The following is a 24,052-nucleotide window of genomic DNA, read 5'->3' as shown; positions in this document are numbered from 1 at the left end:
AAGTTCCCCTTTAATAGCAGAAGTATCCATTGTTCCCTCTAATTAATCACAAAAATATCCCTTGTTCCTTTGTCATAAATGAGCATGTTACTCAAAACCCCAGGGAAGCCCTCGGGGGACGTTTGCGCGCGAGAAGTTGCGGAGAATCTAATGGAACAGGTACAAAGTAGAATATTATAGACTGCTCTTCAAGGAACACTTTCTTGTTACTTTCAGGTACCCAGGACGATGTAATAAAGTCTAGTTATTTAGTCAAACCAACACATCATTTTGCTTTACAAAACCCCGTGCTTTAATATCATATAAAGTGCTGCAAATTCTGTTAACCTTATTACAAAAGCTTGACATTTCCCTGAAAAAAATTTCAACATAAAGGGATAGACCTTGAGCACACCTGTAGTAGATTAAAAAAATGCTATTGATTCTATGATTCTAAAGAAACCGTTCGGGTAGGTTAGCGGAAAATTCCTTATCATTTGTCTTAATATCAACAAGTGTTCTGAATCTCTTCTTATATGTTATTGTTTATGCCAAAGGTTTTTCTTCTTTTTTAGAAACCAGTCATAAAAATTCTTACTTATTGATACAGTGCAAATACACATGTACAAGATTATCAAAAAAGGAACAAATCACTTTATGATATCAAATTCCGAATAAACAATTGCAACAAGAAAGCAACCTATCCTTGTTTCTACTTTCAGTGTTATTTTAGAATTAAAGCGAAAACTATGAGATACATAAAAACATGATGTACTAAGTACTGGTTATATAAAAATCCGACTAAAATGGCGTAAAATTGAACTGTTAAGTCCCCAACAACTGGATCAGATTCCTGCAAAAGAATGCACAAACACAACAACGATTAGAGGAAAATAACCATCGAAGAATATTTAAGATTTCAATACTAGCAATATTTTCTTTCAAGGCAGCCACTATATTTTAATTTGTTGTGTTTTGCTTCTTACTGGCCCATTACCCCGGGGGATTATTGACGAAACTGAGTTCTGTTCTTAAAAGGGAAATGTGACAGGGCAGGAAAAGAATCAGGTCTGATTGCACGGAGCAAGTAAATTTTGCTCTTGGGCAAGTGAAAATGGAAGTTTGGTGGTGCGGTGGGCAGATGAAATCAGCCTCAGTAGTCTTGTTAGTGATAATTTTCAACGAAAAACAGTTTCAAAACTTAAGACTGCAAGATAATATTAAGCAAAACAATGAATCGAAAGCATGAATTAATTTAAAATCCAATCACACTAAATAAAATTGCTCGCATTTGTCCTCTTTTAAAGTCTATCACTGATTATACACAGTACCTCCATGCACATGTAGCAAATGATGTAGCTGATAAGGCATGAACATTGAACACCTATTGGGCAAGTAATATTTTAGTGGGGACTACTGCAAACTTAAATGTACTGGCACACTGGGCAACTGGATTTCCAAATAAATTTTTTCCTGCCCTGAATTAGCGTTGTGTGACAACCTAACATGTGAGTTATGGCTGTTAAGGAACCTAAGAATCCTGGGTTCTACACGTAGTTAATAACAATAATAATTTAATGAAAAGTCTAATAACATTTTGACTTACAACTGACCTGTCAGTCTCTCAGTCTACAACAGCCGAGGTGCACATGGTATTCAAACCACAGCTTCCATCACCACGATAGATCAAGTAGTATCCCTATGGCAGAAAAAGTAATAATTTAATTATTACCTGGCTTCTAATTAACACTAATCGCATGCAGGGGCCACTTACTGTGCAGTGTACAGTGATCTTTGTTATACCAAATGACAAAATTTATGAATTACCAAAGAGTTGGCTTTACTGTATTGGCATACAGGATTTAACAAGAATTGTTTTTGCTATAAAGAGCCGAGATAATGATGTAGCAATCTTTTTTTTTTATATTGAACAATTGCAATCCCAGCCTATGATACGTTTTTACAAACAAATTACAGGCGTTTTTGTGGTCTAACACACATGAAAGAAGAGAAAAACTCTACTAGTGCGAAATGTCCACCAGGTCTGTTTGGACACACCACACAAGTGGCACACACCCAGGTTTGTGACACAAGTGAGAATGCTTTACTAAATTACATAAAAAGTGGCAATGAAAAGATAAAGCACTGAAGACAGTTGGGCAATGATCTTCTACATGAGCTGTTCCGCAAAGTAGAATCATCTCACACTGAACACAGAAATTTGTTTAGCTAGCTTATGTCCATAATATGTTCATGTAGAACAATTTAACTGTTGCTCAAAGCATTCCAAGTTATTGGTAACTGCTACACTCAAAGAAAACCAACTTACTTGCTCTCCCCAACTTTCTCCCCAACTGTAGGGGGAAACAAATCAACTTAATATGAGAATCAAGCTACAGTCGCATGTACTTTGTACAATGTAATAGTATATTATGACGGAGAAATACACGTACAAGGTGTGATTTCTTTCAATTAATGGTCACCAATCTGTAGTACATGTAGATAAAAGGAAGTGCTTGTCTACCTACATCTGTATACATGTATACATGTACAATGCATACATATATGAAGATAGAGCTGCATTTTGCACATCTAACGACATTTTTGCAACAAACAAGATTTATTCTACAAGATAACATCCAGCCTAAACAAAAATTGCAGTGATACTCATTATATTCATCCCTGAAACAATACAACAGCCATAAAACAAAACAACAACAGCAACAATGAACTTGTCACCTGTTCTTGATAATCCAGTATGGCTCCTCGCCAAACAGCCAAGATTTCTCTGAAAACAAAACAGTACAAGAAAAGGTTTGTTATTATGTCAAGAAGAGACTCATTCAGTCCCTTGCCCTCTCCCACCCCCCGCCCCTCATATAGAGCAGACACCTCAAAATCCAAATAAAAGTGGTAGATCTCAGTTTGAGATCACCTAGCTGTAAACTTAAGAAACAGGTAAACTGACAACCAAAGACTTCAACTTCATTTTGCCTGTGATATTACATATGTATGCAGACATGTAGCTTATCAGTTCACAGGGCTTGACTTTCAGCTGGCCCCTAAGCTTTCAGATTTAGTTGCCAGCACAAGTATTTCTGTCAGTGAAAAGTGCGAAAAGTTAGTCACCAGTGAAAAGAATCCAGTTGCATTGGAGCGGTCGCAATGTTGAGTTCTGGTTCAAAAGAAACCTTTGTCCAGACAAAAGTTTTCATACTGCAACTACTTAAAATCACCATATAGGTTTCACTATATAGAGTGTATCTCGACTTAGACTACCCAAAGATATTACGATTCAGCTATCTTAGTCAATATGGTCAAACCTCCACTAAGCGGCCGCCCATTAATAAGCAGCCAGATATTCAAAGTCCTGAAATTATTGTCACTAACATACTGTAAATAAAATCCCTGTTAATCGACCACCTCTATTAAATGCCTGCAGCCACCTATTGGTCGTCTCAATAAGGGTACTGCTATTGTCTTTACCCCTATTACATGGCCACTCAAAATTTAATACACTTAGATTGTCTTTGTTCTAGAAAAGACAATGAAAGATAAGAGTCCGAAATAGAATTCAATGACTGACAAAAACATTCAAACACACGTTTATTATGATTGTCTTGATGTGATTACATTCTAACCTGATGGTGAAATATATTCAATGCACATGAACCCTTATAAAGCGGCCAACCCCTATTAAGCAGCCACCTTCCATTTCCCCGAGGGTGGCCGCTTAATAGGGGTTCTACTGTAATCACAATTTAAAAAAAAAAAAATACTACTACCGATACTAATAATACTTACTGACACCGTAGCCAACAATCAGAACACCATGGTCCAAGGAGGAAGGATCACAAAACATCTTCCATGGGTGAGCAACACCTCCCATGTAAAACTACAATGTCACATGTTCAATATAGATCAGCAAAACAAATAAATCAAAATGTAAAGAGCTACAGTTGTGCCAGTTAAATGGGATATCAAAACTGACCATTTCTGAACTCAAAAATTATCATCTAAATTCTTGCAATTGAAGCGCACAGTTGAACTGAATCAAGGAAGTGATCAACAAAGAGGAATGAACTTCGATAATTAGATTCTCCCAACTACAGAACTACACATGCACTGTACCTGAAGACATGTATGGAGATTGATCAGTAAAGAGAATTTGTACATGTACGTTAAGATTTCTACCTTACCTGCATCATGTTGGCATTGATACCAATAGAGATAGGTCCATTAGCAACGAGCCAAGCTGCCATTTCTGTAATAATAATTATAAAATTTACAAGAAGCTTAGAAATAGTCAGAACTGAACTAATACCACATGACATAAACCCATAAATTATTAATACAGGCCAGCATACTTGTACATGTAAAAAATTATGTAGCAGGACACATAAATGTACATGTATAAGGAAAAATGACAATAAAAATATACATTTGAAAAATGCACAAATGGATGCAGCACTGACCTAGACTGCCACTGTTATTTATTTTTCCTATAATTTTAGTGACAGACTGTGATCTGCTTCTTTCTGAGCTTATTGGATGCCATTCTCTACTTTTCCAATTCATCACAATACTCTGTCACTCTGTTTGCATTCCCCCCCTGCCCCCTCCCCTCCCCTCCGGCCCAAAAAAACATTTGCAGTTGTGAAATGCTCTTGGGAGGTGTGCATTATCTCAAGAGCCTTTCACAACAATAGTTTATGCAAAATTTGGAGAGCAAACAGAGGGTGTTATGAGGAATTGGAAAATAGAGAATACATTAATTTTATAGTTACATGTACAGTTTGTAAACATATCACATCGCCAACAGTTGGGATGAGAACAAATCTGGCTTGATTATCAGCAACTGTACTGGAAAATTAACCTGCACTTCTTTGTTAAGGGTACAAAATGTACCTTCGCCAAATTTGTGAACAGACCTGCCAGAGTGGGGCAAATTGAGCTCAACAACATGTACAAATGTACATGTGTAACAAATTTGCAAACTGACAGAAGTTATGTAGGTGCAACTCACTAGTTTCATCTTTGGATATGGACACAGAGTCATTGATGTACACTACAGCTTCTGACTCCTCAAACTTGCATTTCTCACCCACTGCATCATAAGGATACTCCTGCTCTGTCTCAAGCCCACCTGAACACAAATTAAACATGGGTTGTTAGGTTGTGTGAGTCCCAGGACTCACTACAGCCTTTTTTCTAAACAGATAACTGTTCCACGTCATGCAAGGCTGGAGTCTGAGTGTGCAAGGTTTCTGGTTGAGTGTTTTTGTAGAGTTTACAAAGTTAAGAGTAAAGGAAAATAATACTTTTAGATGCTTTTGTATTATTGTTAAGAAAGAGATCTAAAACATAATAACACCACAGGTTCATACACAAAATGTGATTCCCTTGGATTATGCAATTATGCAACCAAAAGGGGGGGGGGGGTCACTCAGGTTTGTGCCAAATGGTAGGGGTGGGTCATGTTTTTTCTATCCATCACATTTTCAAATGCTCTGGCCCAAGGCCCTCTATACTTTCTGACCTGTCCCTAAACAAGATACATCTGTGCAAACGTAAAAGAAAAAACACTTTTCATTAATGGGTGTGTTATACTTTACAGCAGTGTAAAGCAACATCACTTTGCTAAACATGTCTGTTACTCTGCCAAATTGCAAGCATCAATTTCCTCAGAGAATACAAAACTACATGTAACAATGACTCTGCAGCATTGACCAAACTACTTAAGCAACTAAACAGAAAATAAAATAAAAACATATTTTTGAACTTACCAAGTTTCATGATTTGTTTATAAGCATTGGCTGGCAGTCCACCATTGCAGCCCTGGTCAACAGTATCACAGTCAACAAGCTCTGTAAATTGAGAGAAATGAATGAATTGCCTAGAGAAGCATTAATTTTGCAGTGTTTCAGCCACAAAATTTTACTTGAGGGCCAAAATGGCCCCTGAAGATCTTTTTTAGGGGCTATTTTTTTAGGAAAGGGGCCAATAAATTGAAAGCTACAGAAAGAAAAAATGCATCAGGGTACCAAGGAAAATAATTTAGCAGTTCATTAGGATCTCTGATAAAATTTAATAGTACATGTAAGTGCTTTTTGAAGTGTTTCTACTGGATAAAGTTTCTTTTGAATCAGTTACTAGTATGAAGGATCTGTGCATTACAAGAGAACAATCCTTAGGCATACATGACGTAGTCAATGATCAAGAGTTTGCAATGCATGATAGGGCGATTTCAAACACGGTCAGCCATTTGGAAGTTTTCCGATGTGAGAGAATCAATACAGCAAAGCATAAGGACAGATTGACTTCTTTTCTATGTTGAATGTTTTAGAAGCAAAGATCTTTCAATATGATTTTGTAGAAGGATGTAATGTGTGACAAAATAACCGTTATTGATCGTCAACACAGAGAAATGTAGCCACCTTCATGGTGACTAAACCACAATTTTTGGTCGCCAAGGATGAAATGTTACTTGCATTGGCGACCGCATAGATCACAATTTCGAGCCCTGGGATGGTGTTTAAATTATTACGCCTTTGTTAAGCCTGCAGTCTTGTAAAAGGAAAGGGCCAAATTGGCCCTTTTTTCGCTTTTCTGGGGGCCATCTCTGATTGTAACGTGGGATTCCCGCAATGGCACGCTCTGGCGGAAACACTAATTTTGTGGTAACCACTTGGACAACGGTAAACTTGTTGGAGGAGGATGCTTTCATATATTTTACTTACAAGTTACAATGTAACAGTTCCCAGAGAGACAAGAATTGCTACATGTTTTTTTCCACTTGACCTCCCACCCCTAGCTTGTCAAATGATAGCTGTAGGTTGAGTTGATTATTTACTTTGATCTAGTTCATGATTTATATTCTTTTACATTAAAGTTTAGCTTTTTGTGTGTTTGAATAAAATTGTTGATGTTGTTGTTGTGTTGTCCTATCAATTGCCTCATCCAACTATGAGTCTGTTTTCTAAAGGCATGCTTGCTGGTACAGGTATAGCAATTATTAATTAGCAGATTTTGAGAAGACACTGCACATGTACATACATGCAGTACAAGACTGTAATGTGCCTGCATATGCCCTGTATTTTTTCATACCGTCCTGTAAGTTCTCTGTCTCCTAAAGAGATTACCCATACACCGTATTGTGCAAACAAAATGTGCCAAGGAAATGGGTTGATCACTTTTAAAAGTTATATAGCCGCTTGCCATTAGCTTTACTTAGCTTTACTGTGCCGTTTTTCCTGACAGTATATACATCTTTTGCAAAGCACATTCAATATGAATTTACAAACCTACTGTACAGTCAAAGGCTTACACAATGACTGTTATATTACTGTACCTTGTTCACTAAGAGAGACCAGCTGGCCTTTCTTGATTTTCCATTGTCCCTCGATATTTCCAGTTGTGGAGAAAGCCCAGCAGGAACCACACTGACCCTAAATTTAACATGACATATATAAAATTTTGAACAAAATGCACACTTGCACTAACAAAACAGTGCAATATTAGCTAGATGGAAAAGCTCAACAAGGATGTATCTTGTTTCTCTCGAGCATCACTGAGGCCACATTTATTGTACAATTCATATACATGTACATGTATTACTTGCAAGAAGCTGGCAGACATATCAAAGACAACAGCTTTGTTTGGGTATCAACAGAAAGTTGAGATACATGTGTTGGATGCACTGATTACCTGTTCTACTTATGTTTGTATAATGACCTAGTCAAAGGGAGCAAATTAAATTTAAGGCATAACTTGTTTGTATTCAAGATTATTCAGAACACATGTAAGAACTGATTAACACAACCATTCACAAATATCCATTTGCTTACTTGATTCTTGACAGGAGTTACAGCACCTAACAAAACAGTAAAACAAATACTCAACTTAAGTACATACATGTAGGTACTGCCAGTTACAAGACAAAGCCCTATATACCACTACAGACTGTCAAATAAACCAAATGCACATACAGCGAGTTGAGCACAAAGTACATGTAGATTTACCTTTGTCTCTCCAATCAAATGCTGATGGAATCTCTCCCTTCGGTATTTCAGCTTCTTTCATTTCGTACAAAGGTTTTCCCCATCCAGGCATTCTGTAATATTTCTTGAATTCCTCCACTGAAAGGAAACAATATGATACAACTGACATGTAGATCTGATAAGGAAATTTTGACATACTGTGATAACACCTACTGCCTACATGAATAGTACTATTAATATTAACTCTTCTCATTGCTACCATGCCATAAAAAAATAAGCCAAGCAGAATACAGGAAAGCAATTTTTTACTTGACATTATTACACCCAACCTTCCTATTGTGTGCTACAAACTGTACGTATTAATTTGATAAATTTGTGCTGGCAACTGTATTGTACAATGTATGTATTTCCTACGGCATGGTATAAAGTAGTTATGCCACTTTTCTTGAGGTATACCATGGAATATCCCAATTGTCAGTTGTATTTTCTAGTGTTTTCTACAAGTTGGTGACTCATGGTATAGTCCACCACATGCCACTTGAAAGTGTTGTTCATAACTTGTATCTATATTGTGACGAACAATTGTATGTTTTTCCTTGTGCATGTACATTCGACTTGTATATTGCACATGGTTATCAAGTGGCAATTAAAAGATACAAACTTGTGTACAACCCGACTTTAAATTTAGTTTACATGTATATGTACGTGTACCTCCAGTCAGGAGACATGACAAGATGAATATAACCTTCAATCCTTGTGAAACTGCTTAGTCTTGAAGTCTTACGTTGTTTCTTCAAAGGCCGCTAATTTCAACTCCCTGTTATGACTTAAAACACCAACTACGTGTAAACACAAACCTGTGAGATCACTAAACACTGTCTCTCCATATTTGGCAGAGCCTTGTTCCATGTCCTGCATTTTGCGTGCCAACACCAAGTTTTCTTTGTAAATTTCAAATCGTTTCTTGTACTCTAAAAGCAAAGATGCAAGATGCTGTTACAGCAAGATACACTGAATGCTGACAATAAACTTTCTACATATATTTATTTAATAAATAAACCTACATGTACGACACAACAGGTGTAAATACAGTATCAGGTCACACCATACAATGTATTGACGACCTCACTATTATAATAAGAAAGTTAATAAAATTAGAGTTAAGCTACAGTTAAGCTATTCTCCTTATAGTGATCAACTTGATTCAGTCTGTGTTTCAAGATACTTATTAAATTAACTGCAATTTGATTGAGACTCTACTGTTCACTTAATTATTGGGCAACAGGTACACCTGAGAATCTGCAATTTATGTGTACTGCACGTATCAATAAAACTCACCATTTTTGTCTGCTATGTAATGCTTCTTGTGCTTAACCACAAACTGGTGGAATGCCTCATCTAAACTGTTATCACCACTGGAAGACTTTGGCTAAAGAAGTGGAAGGATACATCATTCTACAATCATAAGATTGCAGCTGCTCCACCTCCTAAAAATGTGCTACAGGCCCATACAACTAATTTTAGTTTTAATTAAGGACGGTGCCTACTAAATACAAAGGTTTTTGCGCCAGGTAAGGACCATGCAGAAAAAGTAGACGTTTGCAAGGGCTATTGGAATCCACAAAGAAAAATTGGGGTAGCCATGCATTTTTTCGGAAATTAGCCTTGAATTTCAACAAAAATGCTGACATCAGCGTTTTCTGAAAAAAGAAAGAAAGGATATTTCTTCACAGATTTCTTTGGAATTCGCCTTTACAAAACGAAAAGCAGACACATTTATAAAGATCTTAAAGCTGCATGGTAAATGGTAACTTAAAAAAAACATTTTTGGCATGTTTTTAATAACAAAATCGTTGCAACAGTGCTTTTAGCATCTCTGACAGCCTGCCTACTTTTGTTAGTGCGCATACTTTCTGCACATCATGCAAGGCATGGTTTAAGCGCCACGCGCACGCTGGGGTTGACATTGATGCAATCAACTACACTACCAAGTACATGGCTAAAAGAAAGCAAAATTTTCCCACTTGTTTTGCGTGCGCACTACCCCATCTGCAGGTACATGTCTACAGTTGAATTTTAATTTTTGACAGATAACAGCTAGTTTTTCAGCTGGAAGACATTAACAGTTAGTGGTTAGCAATATGCTGCTATTTTAGTGTTCCTGGTTTAAGTACGGGTTCATTAAACTTGATTTGGTCCCAGTAGGAAAATTTTGCTTTCTTTTAGCCATGTACTTGGTAGTGTAGTTGATTGCATCAATGTCAACCCCAGCGTGTGCGTCGCACTTAAACCATGCCTTGCATGATGTGCAGAAAGTATGCGCACTAAGAAAAGTAGGCACCGTCCTCAAAGCATTCAAGTAATTTTGTTGGAGGACTACTAAAGAAGAACCTGGCCTCGCGCACGATGTCGGTATCTATTGCGTAACAAAAACGGTCTCACGCTAGATTTCTTATTATTTCTCGTCATTCTTAAAGTCAGTGGTCGTAAAACTTCACAGAATTAAAGTTCCATCTATGTGCACCATCGTTTAAGGCTAAATTATGTAATACTATTCTTAACTCTCAGAAAACTAATGGAATTTTTTAACTCTTATTATTCGTAGTATGTTTGAAATTGTAAGTCCAGTTTATTATTTGTAACCATTTTTAATAGTAACTTAATTAAGTATTTTATTGTAAATAATATCGTATTTTAGCATTTTATTGTAAATAATATATTTTTAGCATTCTAATTATTTTAAGCTGAGGGCCCCAAGTTTATCAGTAACTTAAGTTACTGTCACGGGTCACCCTCATTAAATAAAGTCTTTCACTTCACTTCACTTCACACCCCAAAAAGCAAAATTTTCCGTCTGAAAGAGATTTATTAGAAGAACAATAACAAAACTCCGAAAACAGGTTAGGCAAAAAGTGCCATTTTTCCCCCATTTTTTGACCAAAACGGAAAGTGCATTATTATAATTTTTAACTTCTTAGTGTGAATAATTCAATTCAAGAAGGTGTCTCCAAAGTGCACCTAAATTTTGCTTTAAAATGGTGGGATTCTTTCATTTGTGATTGTATCTGTCAAAAAAATATGATAAAAAAACTAGCGTGAGACCACGTTTTTAATTTAAAAACTTTGTCATTTTATCGCGCCTTTGTTCGCACGTTTCGAGCACTTTTTTCCTTTTTTGCCTTTAGCGCAAATTTTGCGTTTTGCCAATTGTGCCTCCGGCATCGCGCATTTTTTTTGCCTTTCAGGCCCGCGCTATTTTTGCCATTTTGCCATTTTGCTAATTTTGCCTCGTGGCACTTTTGCCGCTAGAGCGCTGGCGAACAACACTGTAATAAAGGCTGGAGTATGCGAACGGTGCAAAGTACTGACAAAAAGCCGAAGCAAGCATTTTATGATACTTTTAGTGATGCTATTTTCACAGGCGAATGCTCAGTTGAGATTGAACGTTATCCTCGCTGATCCTTCCGCAAAGTTGGCGAACAACACCGTAATAAAGGTCAACCAACACACCGATGTTTTGTTTTGTTTTCTCTCCATGGGGAAACCCTTCAATCCCAGTCTAACTTGACTCGTCCATCCATTTCCTTATTTGAACATAATTTGGGCTTGTTGTAAATAACAAAATGGCCGCGATGAACACGAAATGGACAAGAAGATGCAGGGAACTTGCTTGCTTAGTGCGTGTAAAAAGAAATAAAAAAAGACATAAGATGATTCGTTCTGTCATTTTCTCAAGATTGCTGGGCTGGACAAAAATTGGACAAACGTGTGTTTTAAGTTACATCGTTCCCAAATCCTTGGTAAGCACTCTGATAGCGATATATAGTGTAACTTACTAGCATGTGGCGTTCTCTTATAGTTTGCATTCTGGAGAATGCTTTTCTCCATTTTTGTGATTCAAAGAGCTCCTTTAACAATAATTTGCAACGCTTTGCCTTGCAAAACCTGTATTATGATTAAGGAAGCTTACATTTGGAATTGAACCAACTCAGTTTGCTGGACTCGGAATAAAGGCAAAATACGCAAAAAGCCAAAAGGGCGCGATGTTTTTGCTGGCACGAAAGGCAAAAGCAAAAACCACCAAAAGGAGTAACGTGCGCGATTTTGGCAAAAAGCAAAATTTGCCAAAAATGGTAAATCGCACCTGCAATGGGCGCGATAAGAATAGCGTAAAATACGGCCCGATGTGTTACGCTACTTGCGAAGATTAGAATGGAGAGTGTGTGATTTTGACTCCTTACAAGAAAGGCACAAGCACTTTTGAGACGTAGCTAAGATTGAAGGAAACTACATGAAAATCGCTATGAGATGGTGCTCATTTGAAGAGAAAAAAATTAATAACCTGCGAATTACAGCATTTCTAAAACAAATTTTCGTCCGATTTTTGCTAATTTTGATTTGTACACCTACATCGTGCACGAGGCCACCTCTCTAATATGGATATTTAAGGACGCAGACAAAATGTCTGAAAGTTCTACAAATGTAGGTGTCATTACTTTAGAGGTCAGAGTGCCTGTGCGATGTCACAAGTTTAAAAGGATCTGACTTACATGTACTAACTGTTGTATATACATGTACCAGTAAAATGAAAAATGCACCACTGTACATACATTGTATGTAGATAAAATAAAATTGAGTCTACTAGAACAACATCAAATTTATTGCTTATTTCTGTTTACTCAGCATTGAAAGTTCAAAAAGGTTGTTTTATATCAAACAACAGACACAATGTTCTTCACCTATAAATAAGAGTGAAATATTTACAAGTTGACATCTGTGTTGACCAGTTCTCCATGAGCTGGTCTTATTGATCATGTACATTTCATTATAACATTGTCAACAGGTCACTTTCGATAATTATATTACAATTCAGCTTGATAGTGAGGCCTAGAGGACACGAACAAAAGAAATGAATAAACATGTCAATCAATTTCCTTTGTTTGCGTCCCCTAAGCCTCATTACCAAGCTGAATTTTAATATTATCGAAAAAGGTCCATTGAAAGTAGCTGTTGTTCATTTGCTTGACAAACTATTAATGAGTTTTCATGAGAAGTTGTGCTCATAACAGGCCTTCTGATAGGGTGCAATGAAAAAATGCAAATTATGCAAAATTTGCTGGGCAGATTATGTGATTAAAAAGGCCAATTATGCGATGAATAATGTAAATTATGCGATTTTTTTTCTGAGCAATTTTTAAGCTTGTTTTATAAGGTTTCAGGATAAGGAAAACACTTTTTTGCTGCCCTAATTTTTAGACATTTTGAACACAAAGGAACAGTAATTATGCATCTTGATCAACATTAGTTGGGATAAATAAAAAAACTGAGGTCTTCTGCGCTATCAGTGCACCAAGTTAAAAGTTGAAAGGACACAGCTAACATGCCAAATGAATGATCAATAATTGTTGATATTCTTGCATGCTACAATTAGCTTCTTATGCTTTGTTTTTATGTGCAGTATTATATTTCTGAATACAACAAACCAACATTTTAAAATTTATATTGCAAGGATCATCAATAAAACCACCATTGAGTTTTCAGTTTTTAAACACTTCATCCTGCTTCACAATAATATTATTCAATCCATAATTAAGCAGGCAGATCATAAACTTATACATTTATAAAACCCCACAGTACATGTACGTTAATTTATAACATATGCCAGTCTGTCAAACTCATATGTGATCTCATAATAGTATTGTATAACAAAACTAGCTTGAACATAACAAAACAGTCAATTCTACCTGTAGACAGTAGTTGATAATCAAAGGGGACTCTTCAAGTCACGACTGAAATTTTTTGGTCAAATCCAGAGGAAATTGGAGTAAACCAACTCTAGTTAGCGGGGTTCTACTGTACAAGTCGACTGCGGGAAATTTTGTCACAAACAAAATTTTCTTCAATATGTTTCAAAAATTTCACTGGTTAAAGTTCGTAAGGTGACGAAAACATACCACGACCAAACGTCTACACAGATGAATGTAGCCAGTAAAACAAGCCATTTGGTTAAAACTGTCGAACCATTTCCCATTAAACAACAAACCATATTTCCAATTGAACATATAAACTCCATCGAGTCTGAATGTGTATATCAGCCATTCAGATTGGCTAATCTGAACAAAGGGCGAGTTTGGGTTTTACCAATAGGCGACTCTTTAAGAATAAGACTCGTACCAGGTCCCCTACATGCAAAATAACGCCTTGCAGCTTCGAATGTTTACAAAATCGAAGGTGACAAAGGTTTTTAGGCTTTTTCCAAGGTAAATCATCTTAAAAATGGCATATTTATGCAGGAATTCCTAAGAAACTTGTTGATTTGTGTTTTATTTTATGAATGTTGTGCGTTCTTTTGTGAATTATGCAATTTTTTGTGTCCCTTGAATCACAAAGTCACATTTTTTAAGGCCAGTGTTCAAAGAATGGTTATTTCATCCACATGTAAATGTACCTTGACAGCCTCTATGAGTATTTCCTTCACCATGTTATTTTGATCTGGTTCTGACTTAGCTTCAACAGGATTGCTGCGCTCACAAGACATGATCTTTTCCTCCAGACCCACACATTCATGGCTCACAAGGTCTTTTCTCTTCTCCCATGGAACACTATAAACCACAAACTTGCATTGCATCTGTGGAGGAACAAATCAGCCAATCAGAAAATTGGAATTTGTACAGTGTATGAAAGTTGAATAATAATTACCTCTACTATAATGCAGTTTGGTGCGTGTCCAACCTCCTATTTATTACCGTTACCAACAATCCTGAGTTCTGTGAGGGAAAAATCTTGCTCTGCATCAACAATCCTTACATCCTTCTTCCCTTCAGCAGCACTTTGTACCATTTAGGTAAACTAGTATATTATTTTTTGATTGAGGGGATGGACATTTATTACAATGTACATCTACAAGTAAAAGGAGGATGCTGAATCAAGTCATTGTACACATAGTAACTACAAATGCATTAAGAAAGAGGGGTACATGTGCTCCTAGACTAATACATGACGGTATACTCATACCATGCTTCATAGAATCAGAATAGCATCTATTCAAACAGTTACACACGTGTATACCTCCAGCGAGTCAACAGGGCAGAGCTCCAAGGAAGCAGATTTGTGAGATTCATCATTACGACAGCTTCTGGAAATGCCAACCTCAGTAACAATGCAGAACTTTTGCCCAGCAACAACCTAAAATGTAAAGGTTGTAAACATGGTTAAAGATTAAACATTAAGCACAAATGTACTCACAGAACATGTATTGTGTGTATGTAATAGTAACTGGGCTAAGAGGAGAACAATTCAGGAAGTATGCAGGAAACGAATTTAATGATTGGACAAGCATGCTGTGAAAGGCTTATTTGAAATTATGACCACATTGTTTGACACAGTGCCTGATTACATTTTACTAAGTAACACATAGAGTATAGTATCTATAACAAATTTCAGGTTAACAAGTCTTTGATGAGTACACAAGCAAAACCATGAGCAAGAATTTTCCATTAACCATTTAAGTGCACATAATTGACAAGTGAATGGTGTACATGTAGAGGTCTAATCTCCAGTACAGTGTACCTTACGTGTAATTGCAAAAAAATTGTCATTGGATACCTGTAATTATCACACACCCTCACGAATGTACACCAGTTAAATGTCTGACAAATAGGTGTGCAGGGAACCAATCACACACAAAATTGTTCATGTAACTTAGGTTAATATCAGCTACAGCTGCTAGATTGCAAGTGGAATTTACACCCGCTTTCGTGGTATAATTTGGTGTTATATGAATAAGTGATATCTTTTGACCGTCTCAACATTCCATGTTTCGACATGCTATGTAAATGACCAAAAGACCGTTTACCTGTGAAACTGGCAATTTTTCTGATTAGCAAAACAAATGATAAGTACATGATACATGTAATTAATGACCTCAAATGAATAAAGAGGATTGTAGACTCCTGATTTATGGGATAATTCAAACAATTTTAGTGTAGTTGATCGGCTCTCAATAATGACTTCCTGTAGAATTGGGCTGCTACCGCTCAGTTAATATTCGAAAGATGTAAACATTCAAAACAGTCGATTTATCCCTCACAGAATGTTTTCTTGATACTCTTAGCCTTAGTTTGATGTCAAATAAATCCATCTTTCATAACTAAAAGTTGAGTTTGACCGTAAAGAAGACAGTTGTGCTTACACTTTGAAGTAGGCCAGGTTATATAGCATGTCGAAAGATGGCATGTCGAATGATAGTCACTATGCATGTGACACTGAAAGCGGGTGTAATTAAGAAAAAGAAATTAACTTTTTCTGTGTCTCTACAGAGTTATAAAAACATATGAGGAAGTTTGCCGTGGGAATACACCCGTTTTCTTTGGGCCACCTTCTAAACATTTATTATACATGTACCTATTGAAAGATTTTTTACATGTATATCCACGGATGTAACATCAATTGAAACATCTCTTTAAAGACATCTCTTCACAATGGACACATGGCCTTAGCAATACAACCAAAGTTCTCTTAATCTGCAGATCTCCAGAGAACTTACATTCAACTTTGGTACAAGTCGATGTCATGTATAGGGGTTTAGTTGTACATGCATGGAAGGTTGGCTGCAATACTGAACAGCTTTTCTGTATTCTGATTGGCTGAATTTTTTATGGCATGGCAGAAATGTAAAAATAAAAAAAAAAATGCAGGGCTGTCACTAAGTTTTGAGTCACGTGTAGCCTTAATCTTTAGACTTGTACCAAACTTGTTACCTTTTAAGTGAACTGCATCATGTAGAGGCAAGTTCACCATAACATCACGGCCCATCAACATACTCAGCCGTGCCAGGTACTATGGAACGCCAGATATCACGTGAAGGTCAAACCGATTGAACCAACATGTCTGGTAAGTACTAAATATTAACTACTTAATAACCAAGAGTGAGGTCATTACGGGAAAATCTCAAACTGAGGCCTTGCCGTATTGACCGAGCGATAGCGAGGTCAATATGGTAGGCCGAGGTTTGAGATTTTCCCGTAACGACCAAACGGTCGAGGTTATTAAGTTGTTTATTATATGGCTCATGAATAAAGAAAAAATATCATTCGAGCGGAAGTCGTCAATTTACATCCAGCGATGTGCGCCTTTACCGATTCATTCATTGTCTCAAACCCAGGGCAGAACTACCCAGTCAGTGAACTTCACCACTGTATTACATATTCTGTTAAAAACACTCATTTCTTTACGGGAAAAGTGACTGTCACAGCCTCAAAAAGGTATTTTAGTATTGTGGTACCACAAGTTGATGGGGGAGTTTTTCCAACTTTTGTGGCGAAACGTCAACGCAGATAGAAAAGACAGAAAGTGCTTCAAAATTGTCCAAACCAACGGTCTTTCGGTGAAAGAAAATACTAATGCTTCAGAATGCACTGCTCAAAATAAGCTTAACTCGATCTTCGCATTCGCTTTCGACAACATATCTTCGCCTTCTTCATTCTGGGATTTATGGATGAACTTTTCAAGCCTTGTGAAGGTCTGCAGTTATCAGAAACACTGCTACTGACAGAAACCGCCCGATTGTTTACATCTGATGATCCTGGAAGCTGATTTACACTTGCTTGTGTTAAAGCGAGGGAATCTATTTGATGAGAACTTTGACGGAGATCAATACTTCGGTAATTGTTGTGACTAAGATGATAACTTATAAGTTTTGTCGTGGTGTTCTGCTCAGGATGCACAACAGATCTGCCAATGGTGTTTTTCACTCAGCGATTTTAGCTTTACTTAAGACTCGGCAAACTTTGATTGTTTTTCACTAGTGCCCACCAAGGTTACCGGCTGGTAAGTCATCTATATAAATTTTATTAAGGAAATACCTCTAAACTTTTAGCTACTTACATTCTCGTACTGATTTTAATCGGTTTTCATCGCTTCAGTGCGCTTGAATTTTCAGAGTCGGGCTCTTCCTAATTTGCATAATCCGTAATCGGCCCGTGGGCATTACGGCTGCATAATGACCACTCAGATCTCACTCTTAGCCAACCAGAGCGCACGTTATATCGGCCACAAGCCAAAGCCATATAATAAAATGACATAACCACCCAATATAATAAAAAAAAAGTATCATAAGACAGTTCTGGCGTTCCATAAGGTACGGTGTTATGGGTTACAGCCCTTATTGACAGCCCTGATTCCACTTCCTCAAGTCACAAATTCCCCAAGGAAGAAAACACAACTTTCATTTTGTATCTAGACGTTAGCTTAAGTAAGCAAATAAAAATAGACTAACTTTGAGGATTCTTAAATTCTGTAAGCTTACATGTAAGCTTACTGTATACCTGCGTAACAATTTTTTCACAGAGTTTGGTACAAGATCTCACGATATCTTACTGATTCGTCATTTCATTCATTCCGATATGAAACCATGCATGAACTAAGGCAATAAATATACTTTATACTAGTCGATCATTTGCTAGAAAATGAAAGTTTCACATTGTACATGTTTTATTATATTATAAGCTTATACCCGGGCTTACATATATAACCCGAGTAAACAAGCGAGCAGATGTCAATCTTGTTTCAAACATCGCATTAGATGCCTTAGTTTTTCAAGATGGCACCCTGGAAAATCGTTCTTAGAAGCCTGCAACCAAATAACTTTTATTGCATCAAAATTTAGAAAACGCCAAATTAAAACTGTGTTCTAACCTGCACCGTTGCGTCGCTAACTTTAGTCGGCATCAAGCGGTACATGTTGTTTTGCATTGCATTAAACTCGTTCATCGCAAAATCCAGCGCATCAAGTACATCAGGATCATCGTGTTTTCTCTCCTCTATTCCTCCTGCCAAGGTATCAGAGCCAAGACAAGAAGACATCAAAATTATTCCTAAGAACGCGTACAACAACGCCATGTTTTGTTCAGAGCAGTTCGTGCCAGCCTCTGTCACATGATTTCCGTGAGCCGATGACGTCACAGCAAAAGCTTTGAAAGGCACGCAATTCGTACAAAATGTAGTTTTGGCGGGTAGAGACGGATTCCGCTAACGTGTTTACATCCTTGTTGCCACCTAATTCAGGCCACGTTACGATTCATTTGGGGGTCAGAATTGTGCAGTTTGCCACACATAACTAATTGCATGAGAGCATGTACAAACAGAACAATTGTAACCTCCCGGTTTCGGCTACTTTTTCAGTGTTTGAATTAAGTGGGGCTATATTTCAGCCAGAAAGCTCGAAACCGAGCGTTCAATTATTTTTCCCCTGTCGATTTCACTAAAACCCAAGGCCACCCCGAGTTAGTTTAGAGTCCCTGAAAGTGGGGAATATCGTCCAAGTTCTTCGAAATCAAGCCTAAGTCGGTCAAAATCAAGGTGCGCGTAAGCCAGTCTCGGCTACTTCAGTGTTTAAATTAGGTGGGGTTCTATTTCGCCCAGCAAGCTCCAAACCGAGCGTTAAAATCTTTCCAGGAACTTGGGCAATATTTCCCAGCCCTAGGGACTCTAAACTAATTCGAGAAGACTTTGGTTTTCAGTGAAATGGACAGAAAAAAATTTTTTTTGAACTCTTATTTATGAGCAGTCTGGCCAAAATATATCCCCTGTTTAACTCATTCACCATTTCACCAACTTTGGCTCGATTTCCAGGAACTTGGGCGATATTTCCCAGCCCTAGGGACTCTAAACTAATTCGAGAAGACTTTGTTTTTCAGTGAAATGGACAGAGGAAAAGGTTTTGAACGCTTACTTATGAGCAGTCTGGCCGAAACATAGCCCCTGTTTAACTCACTTGGTGACTAGAAAGTCGCCGAGACCGGGCTACGCGCAGCGTGATTTTCACCAACTTTGGCTCGATTTCCAGGACCTTGGGTGATATTTCTCAGCCCTAGGGACTCTAAACTAATTCGAGAAGACTTTGGTTTTCAGTGAAATGGACAGAGCAAAAGGTTTTGAACGCTTGTTTATGAGCAGTCTTGTCGAAACATAGCCCCTGTTTAACTCACTTAGTAACTAGAAAGTCGCCGAGACCGGGCTACGCACAGCGTGAATTTCACCAACCTTGGCTCGATTTCCAGGAACTTGGGCGATATTTCCCAGCCCTAGGGACTCTAAACTATTTCGAGAAGACTTTGGTTTTCAGTGAAATAAAAAGGGGAAAATAATTCAACGCTCTTTTCGGGCTTTCTCGCCGAAATATAGCCCCAGTTAATTTTAAGACTGCAAAAGTAGCCGAGGCCGGGTTACGCGCATAGTGATTTTGACCAACTTTGGATTGATTTCATGAAACTTAGGGAATATTTTATAGTCCCAGGGGCTCTAAACTAACTCGTGATGGCCTTGGTTTAAAGTGAAATGGACTGAGGAAAAATAATTGAACGCTCCCATATGGGCTTCCTGGCCAAAATATAGCCCCGCTTAATTTTAAGACTGCAAAAGTAGCCTAGAACGGATTACGCGCACCGTGATTTTCACCAACTTTGGCTTGAATTCCTGGAACTAGGGGGATATTTTCTAGTCCCAGGGACTCTAAACTAACTCGTGATTGTCTTGGTTTGCAGTTAAATGGAGAGAGGAAAAATAAATAAACGCTCACTTTCGGGCTTTCTGGCCGTGATATAGCCCTACTTAATTTTAGGACTGAAAAAGTATCCGAGACCGCGTTACACGCAGCATGATTTTTGGCTTGATTTTCTGGAACTTGGGGGATATTTTCTAGCCCCCGGGACTCTAAGATAACTCGTGATGGCCTTGGTTTGAAGTGAAATGGACAGGAGAAAAATAATTTAACGCTCGGTTATGATCTTCTAGGCCGAAATGTAGCCCCACTTAATTTTAAGACTAAAAGAGTAGCCGAGATCGCCTTACGCGCGCGGTGATTTTGACCAACTTTGGCTTTATTTCCAGCAACTTGGGGGATATTTTCCAGTCCCAGCGACTCTAAACTAACTCGTGATGGCCTTGGTTTAAAGTGAAATGGACAGGGGTGAAATAATTGAACGCTCCCTTTCGGGTTTCCTGGCCAAAATATAGCCCCACTTAATTTTAAGACTGCAAAAGTAGTCGAGAGCGGCTTACCCACCCCGTAATTTTGACCAACTTTGGCTAGATTTCCTAGAACTTAGGGGATATTTTCCAGTCTCAGAGGCTCTACACTAACTCGTGATGGCCTTGGTTTGCAGTGAAATGGACAGGGAAAATAATTAAACGCCCACTTTAGGGATTCCTGGCCCATAAATAGGCCTACTTAATTTTAGGACTGAAAAAGTAGCCGCGACCGGCTTACGCGCACTGTGATTTTCACCAACTTTGGCTGGATTTCCTGGATCTTGGGCGATATTTTCCAGTCCCAGAGACTCTAAACTAACTCTGGATGGCCTTGGTTTGCAGTGAAATATTTCGGGCTTGCTAGCTGAAATATAGCCACACTTCGATTTAAGACTCCAAAATTAGCCGAGACCGGCTTACGCGCACCGTGATTTTGACCATCTTTGGGTTGATTCCCTAGAATATGGACGATATTTTCTAGTTCCAGGAATTGTAAACGAACTCGTGATGGCCTTGGTTTGCAGTGAAATGAATGGAGAACAAATAATTCAACGCCCACTTTCGGGTTTCGTGGCCAAAATATAGCCTAACTTAATTTTAAGACTGAAAAAGTAGCGGGGACCGCCTTACACAAAGCGCGATTTTGACCCACTTTGCCTTGATATCCTAAAAATGGGGCGATATTTTCCAGTCCCAGGAAGTCTAAACTAGCTCGTGATGACCTTGGTTTGCAGTGAAATTGACGGGGGTTAAATTGTTGAACGCTCGGTTTCGAGCTTCCTGGCCGAAATATAGCCTCACTTAACTTTAAGACTGAAAAAGTAGGCAAGACCGCCTGACGCCAAACGTTATTTTGACCAGCTTGATTTTCTGGAACTTGGGGGATATATTCCAGTTTCAAGGCCTCAAAACTATCTCCTGATGACCTTGGTTTGTAGTAAAATTGACAGGGGTTAAATAATTGAACGCTCGGTGTCGAGCTTCTAGGCCGAAATATTGCCAAACCTAATTTTAAGACCGAAAAAAAAGCCGCGACGGCCTTACGCGCAGGGTGATTTTGACAAACCTCGGATCGATTTCCTGGAGCTTGGAGGATATTTTCCAGTCCCAGGGACTCTAAACTAGCTCGTGATAACCTTGGTTTTCAGTGAAATAGACAGAGGAAAAATACTTTTTTTGAACGCTCGGTTTCGAGCTTCTAGGCCGAAATATAGCCCCACTACACTTAAACTCTTATGAGGGTTTGTCTTGCAGAGTGGTTCACGAGGGGCAACTGACAGAGAAGTTTGAGGTTAAGACCGGGGTGAGGCAGGGATGCCTGCTGTCACCCTTTCTGTTTATCTTGGCTATAGGTTGGATCATGAGAGCTGTCACAAACCAGAAAAGAAACGGGATCTAGTGGACCTTGTGGTCGCAGTTGGACGACCTGGACTTTGCGGACGATCTAGCGGCTTCTGTCACACAATCATCAGCAGATGCAGGAAAAAACATCGGACCTGCATCGCACCTCAATGCAAGTAGGACTGACGCTCAATAAACAGAAGACAAAGATCACGAGGATCAATGCAGGCACTGATGAGCCAGTCAAAATTGAAGGGGAGGAACTGGAGGAAGTTGAGTCTTTTACCTATTTAGGCAGTGTAATGGACAAAAGTGGGGGAACAGACGCAGATGTGAAAACTAGGATCGGCAAGGCACGATCAGCATTTAACATGCTAAAAAAGGTCTGGTGTTCCAGAGAAATCGGTACATCCACCAAGGTACGTTTGTTTAACTCAAACGTTAAGTCGGTATTGTTGTATGGAGCAGAAACATGGCGGACAACCAAGGCAGCGATGAAGAAGATCCAGACCTTTATTAATCAGTGCTTACGTAGAATCCTAAGAATCCATTGGCCAGAGACTATCAGCAATGAGAACCTATGGGCAAGGACGCAGCAAACTCCAGTGGAAGAGGACATCCGACGAAGGAGATGGAGCTGGCTTGGCCATACGCTTCGCAAACCACCCAGTAGCATAGGCCGTCAAGCCCTGAACTGGAACCCCCAAGGTTAAAGAAAGAGAGGGAGACCACGGAACACCTGGCGGCGGGAGCTTGAAAAGGACATTAAAAGGACTGGACACACATGGAAACATCTTGAAAGGATAGCTCAGGACAGAGGAGACTGGAGAGTTGTTATTGGTGGCCTATGCTCCGGGAGGAGTAAAGGGCCAAAGTAAGTAAGTACACTTAAACACTGAAGAGGTAGCCGAGACCACCTAACGCGCAGCGTGATTTTGACCAAGTTTGGGTCGATTTCCAGGAACTTGGGGGATATTTTCCAGTCTCGGGGACTCTAAACTAACTCCTGATGGCCTTGGTTTTCGGTGAAATCGACAGAGGTAAAACGATAACACGCTGGGCTTCGAGCTTCCAGGCCGAAATATAGCCCCACTTCATTTCAAGACTGAAAAAGTAGCCGAGACCGCCTTAGGCGCATCGTGATTTCGACCTACTTTGCGTCGATTTCCTGGAACTTAACGGGTTATTTTACATTCCCAGGGACTCTAAACTAACTCGAGTTGGCCTTGGTTTTCAGTGAAATGGACAGAGGAAAAATAATTGAATGCTCGGTCTCGAGCTTCTAGGCCGAAATATAACCCCAATTCATTTCAAGAGTGAAAGAGAGACCGAGACCGACTTACGCGCCTCGTGATTTCGACTGACCAACTTTACGCCGATTTCCCGGAACTTGAGGGATATTTTCCAGTCCCACGGACATTAAACTAACTCGTGATGGCCTTGGTTTTCAGTTAAATGGACATAGGAAAAATAATTAAACCCTCAGTTTCGAGCTTCTAGGCCGAAATATAGCCCCACTTCATTTTAAGACTGCTAGAGTAGCCGAGCCCGCCTTACGCGCATCGTGATTTTGACCAGCTTTGGCTCAACTTCCCTAAACTTGGGGGATATTTTCCAGTCCCAGAGGCTCTAAATTTACCCGTGGTGGCCTTGAAATTCAGTGAAATGGACAGAGGAAAAATATTTGAAGTTTCGGTTTCGAG

General features: G+C 38.7%; 2 protein-coding genes across 2 annotated transcripts; one reads left to right on the top strand and one right to left on the bottom strand.

Moving 5' to 3' along the window:
- Positions 1-268: 268 nt before the first annotated feature.
- Positions 269-18,924, bottom strand: LOC110053764 (cathepsin L-like). The gene is made up of 16 exons (XM_020760041.2): positions 18,675-18,924; positions 15,048-15,164; positions 14,428-14,607; positions 9,318-9,408; positions 8,837-8,950; positions 8,001-8,117; positions 7,827-7,852; positions 7,331-7,427; positions 5,766-5,846; positions 5,006-5,125; positions 4,179-4,243; positions 3,784-3,874; positions 2,719-2,767; positions 2,309-2,333; positions 1,593-1,678; positions 269-832 (listed from the first exon to the last, which is right to left on the bottom strand). Exons 1-15 carry the CDS (start codon positions 18,876-18,878, stop codon positions 1,604-1,606), a joined length of 1,452 nt encoding a protein of 483 aa, XP_020615700.2. The 5' UTR covers positions 18,879-18,924; the 3' UTR covers positions 269-832; positions 1,593-1,603.
- A 3,559-nt stretch (positions 18,925-22,483) lies between these two features.
- On the top strand, positions 22,484-23,062 carry LOC149117631 (uncharacterized). Its single transcript, XM_089296121.1, has one exon. The coding sequence runs from the start codon at positions 22,484-22,486 to the stop codon at positions 23,060-23,062; it is 579 nt and encodes a 192-aa protein (XP_089152247.1).
- Positions 23,063-24,052: the final 990 nt, after the last annotated feature.

The sequence above is a fragment of the Orbicella faveolata genome, unplaced genomic scaffold, assembly GCF_042242905.1.
Source record: "Orbicella faveolata isolate gen_17 unplaced genomic scaffold, um_ofav_v1 contig_1, whole genome shotgun sequence".
NCBI lineage: Eukaryota > Metazoa > Cnidaria > Anthozoa > Scleractinia > Merulinidae > Orbicella > Orbicella faveolata.
Note: the sequence above shows the minus strand (reverse complement) of the source record. Positions and strands in the feature narration are given on the sequence as shown.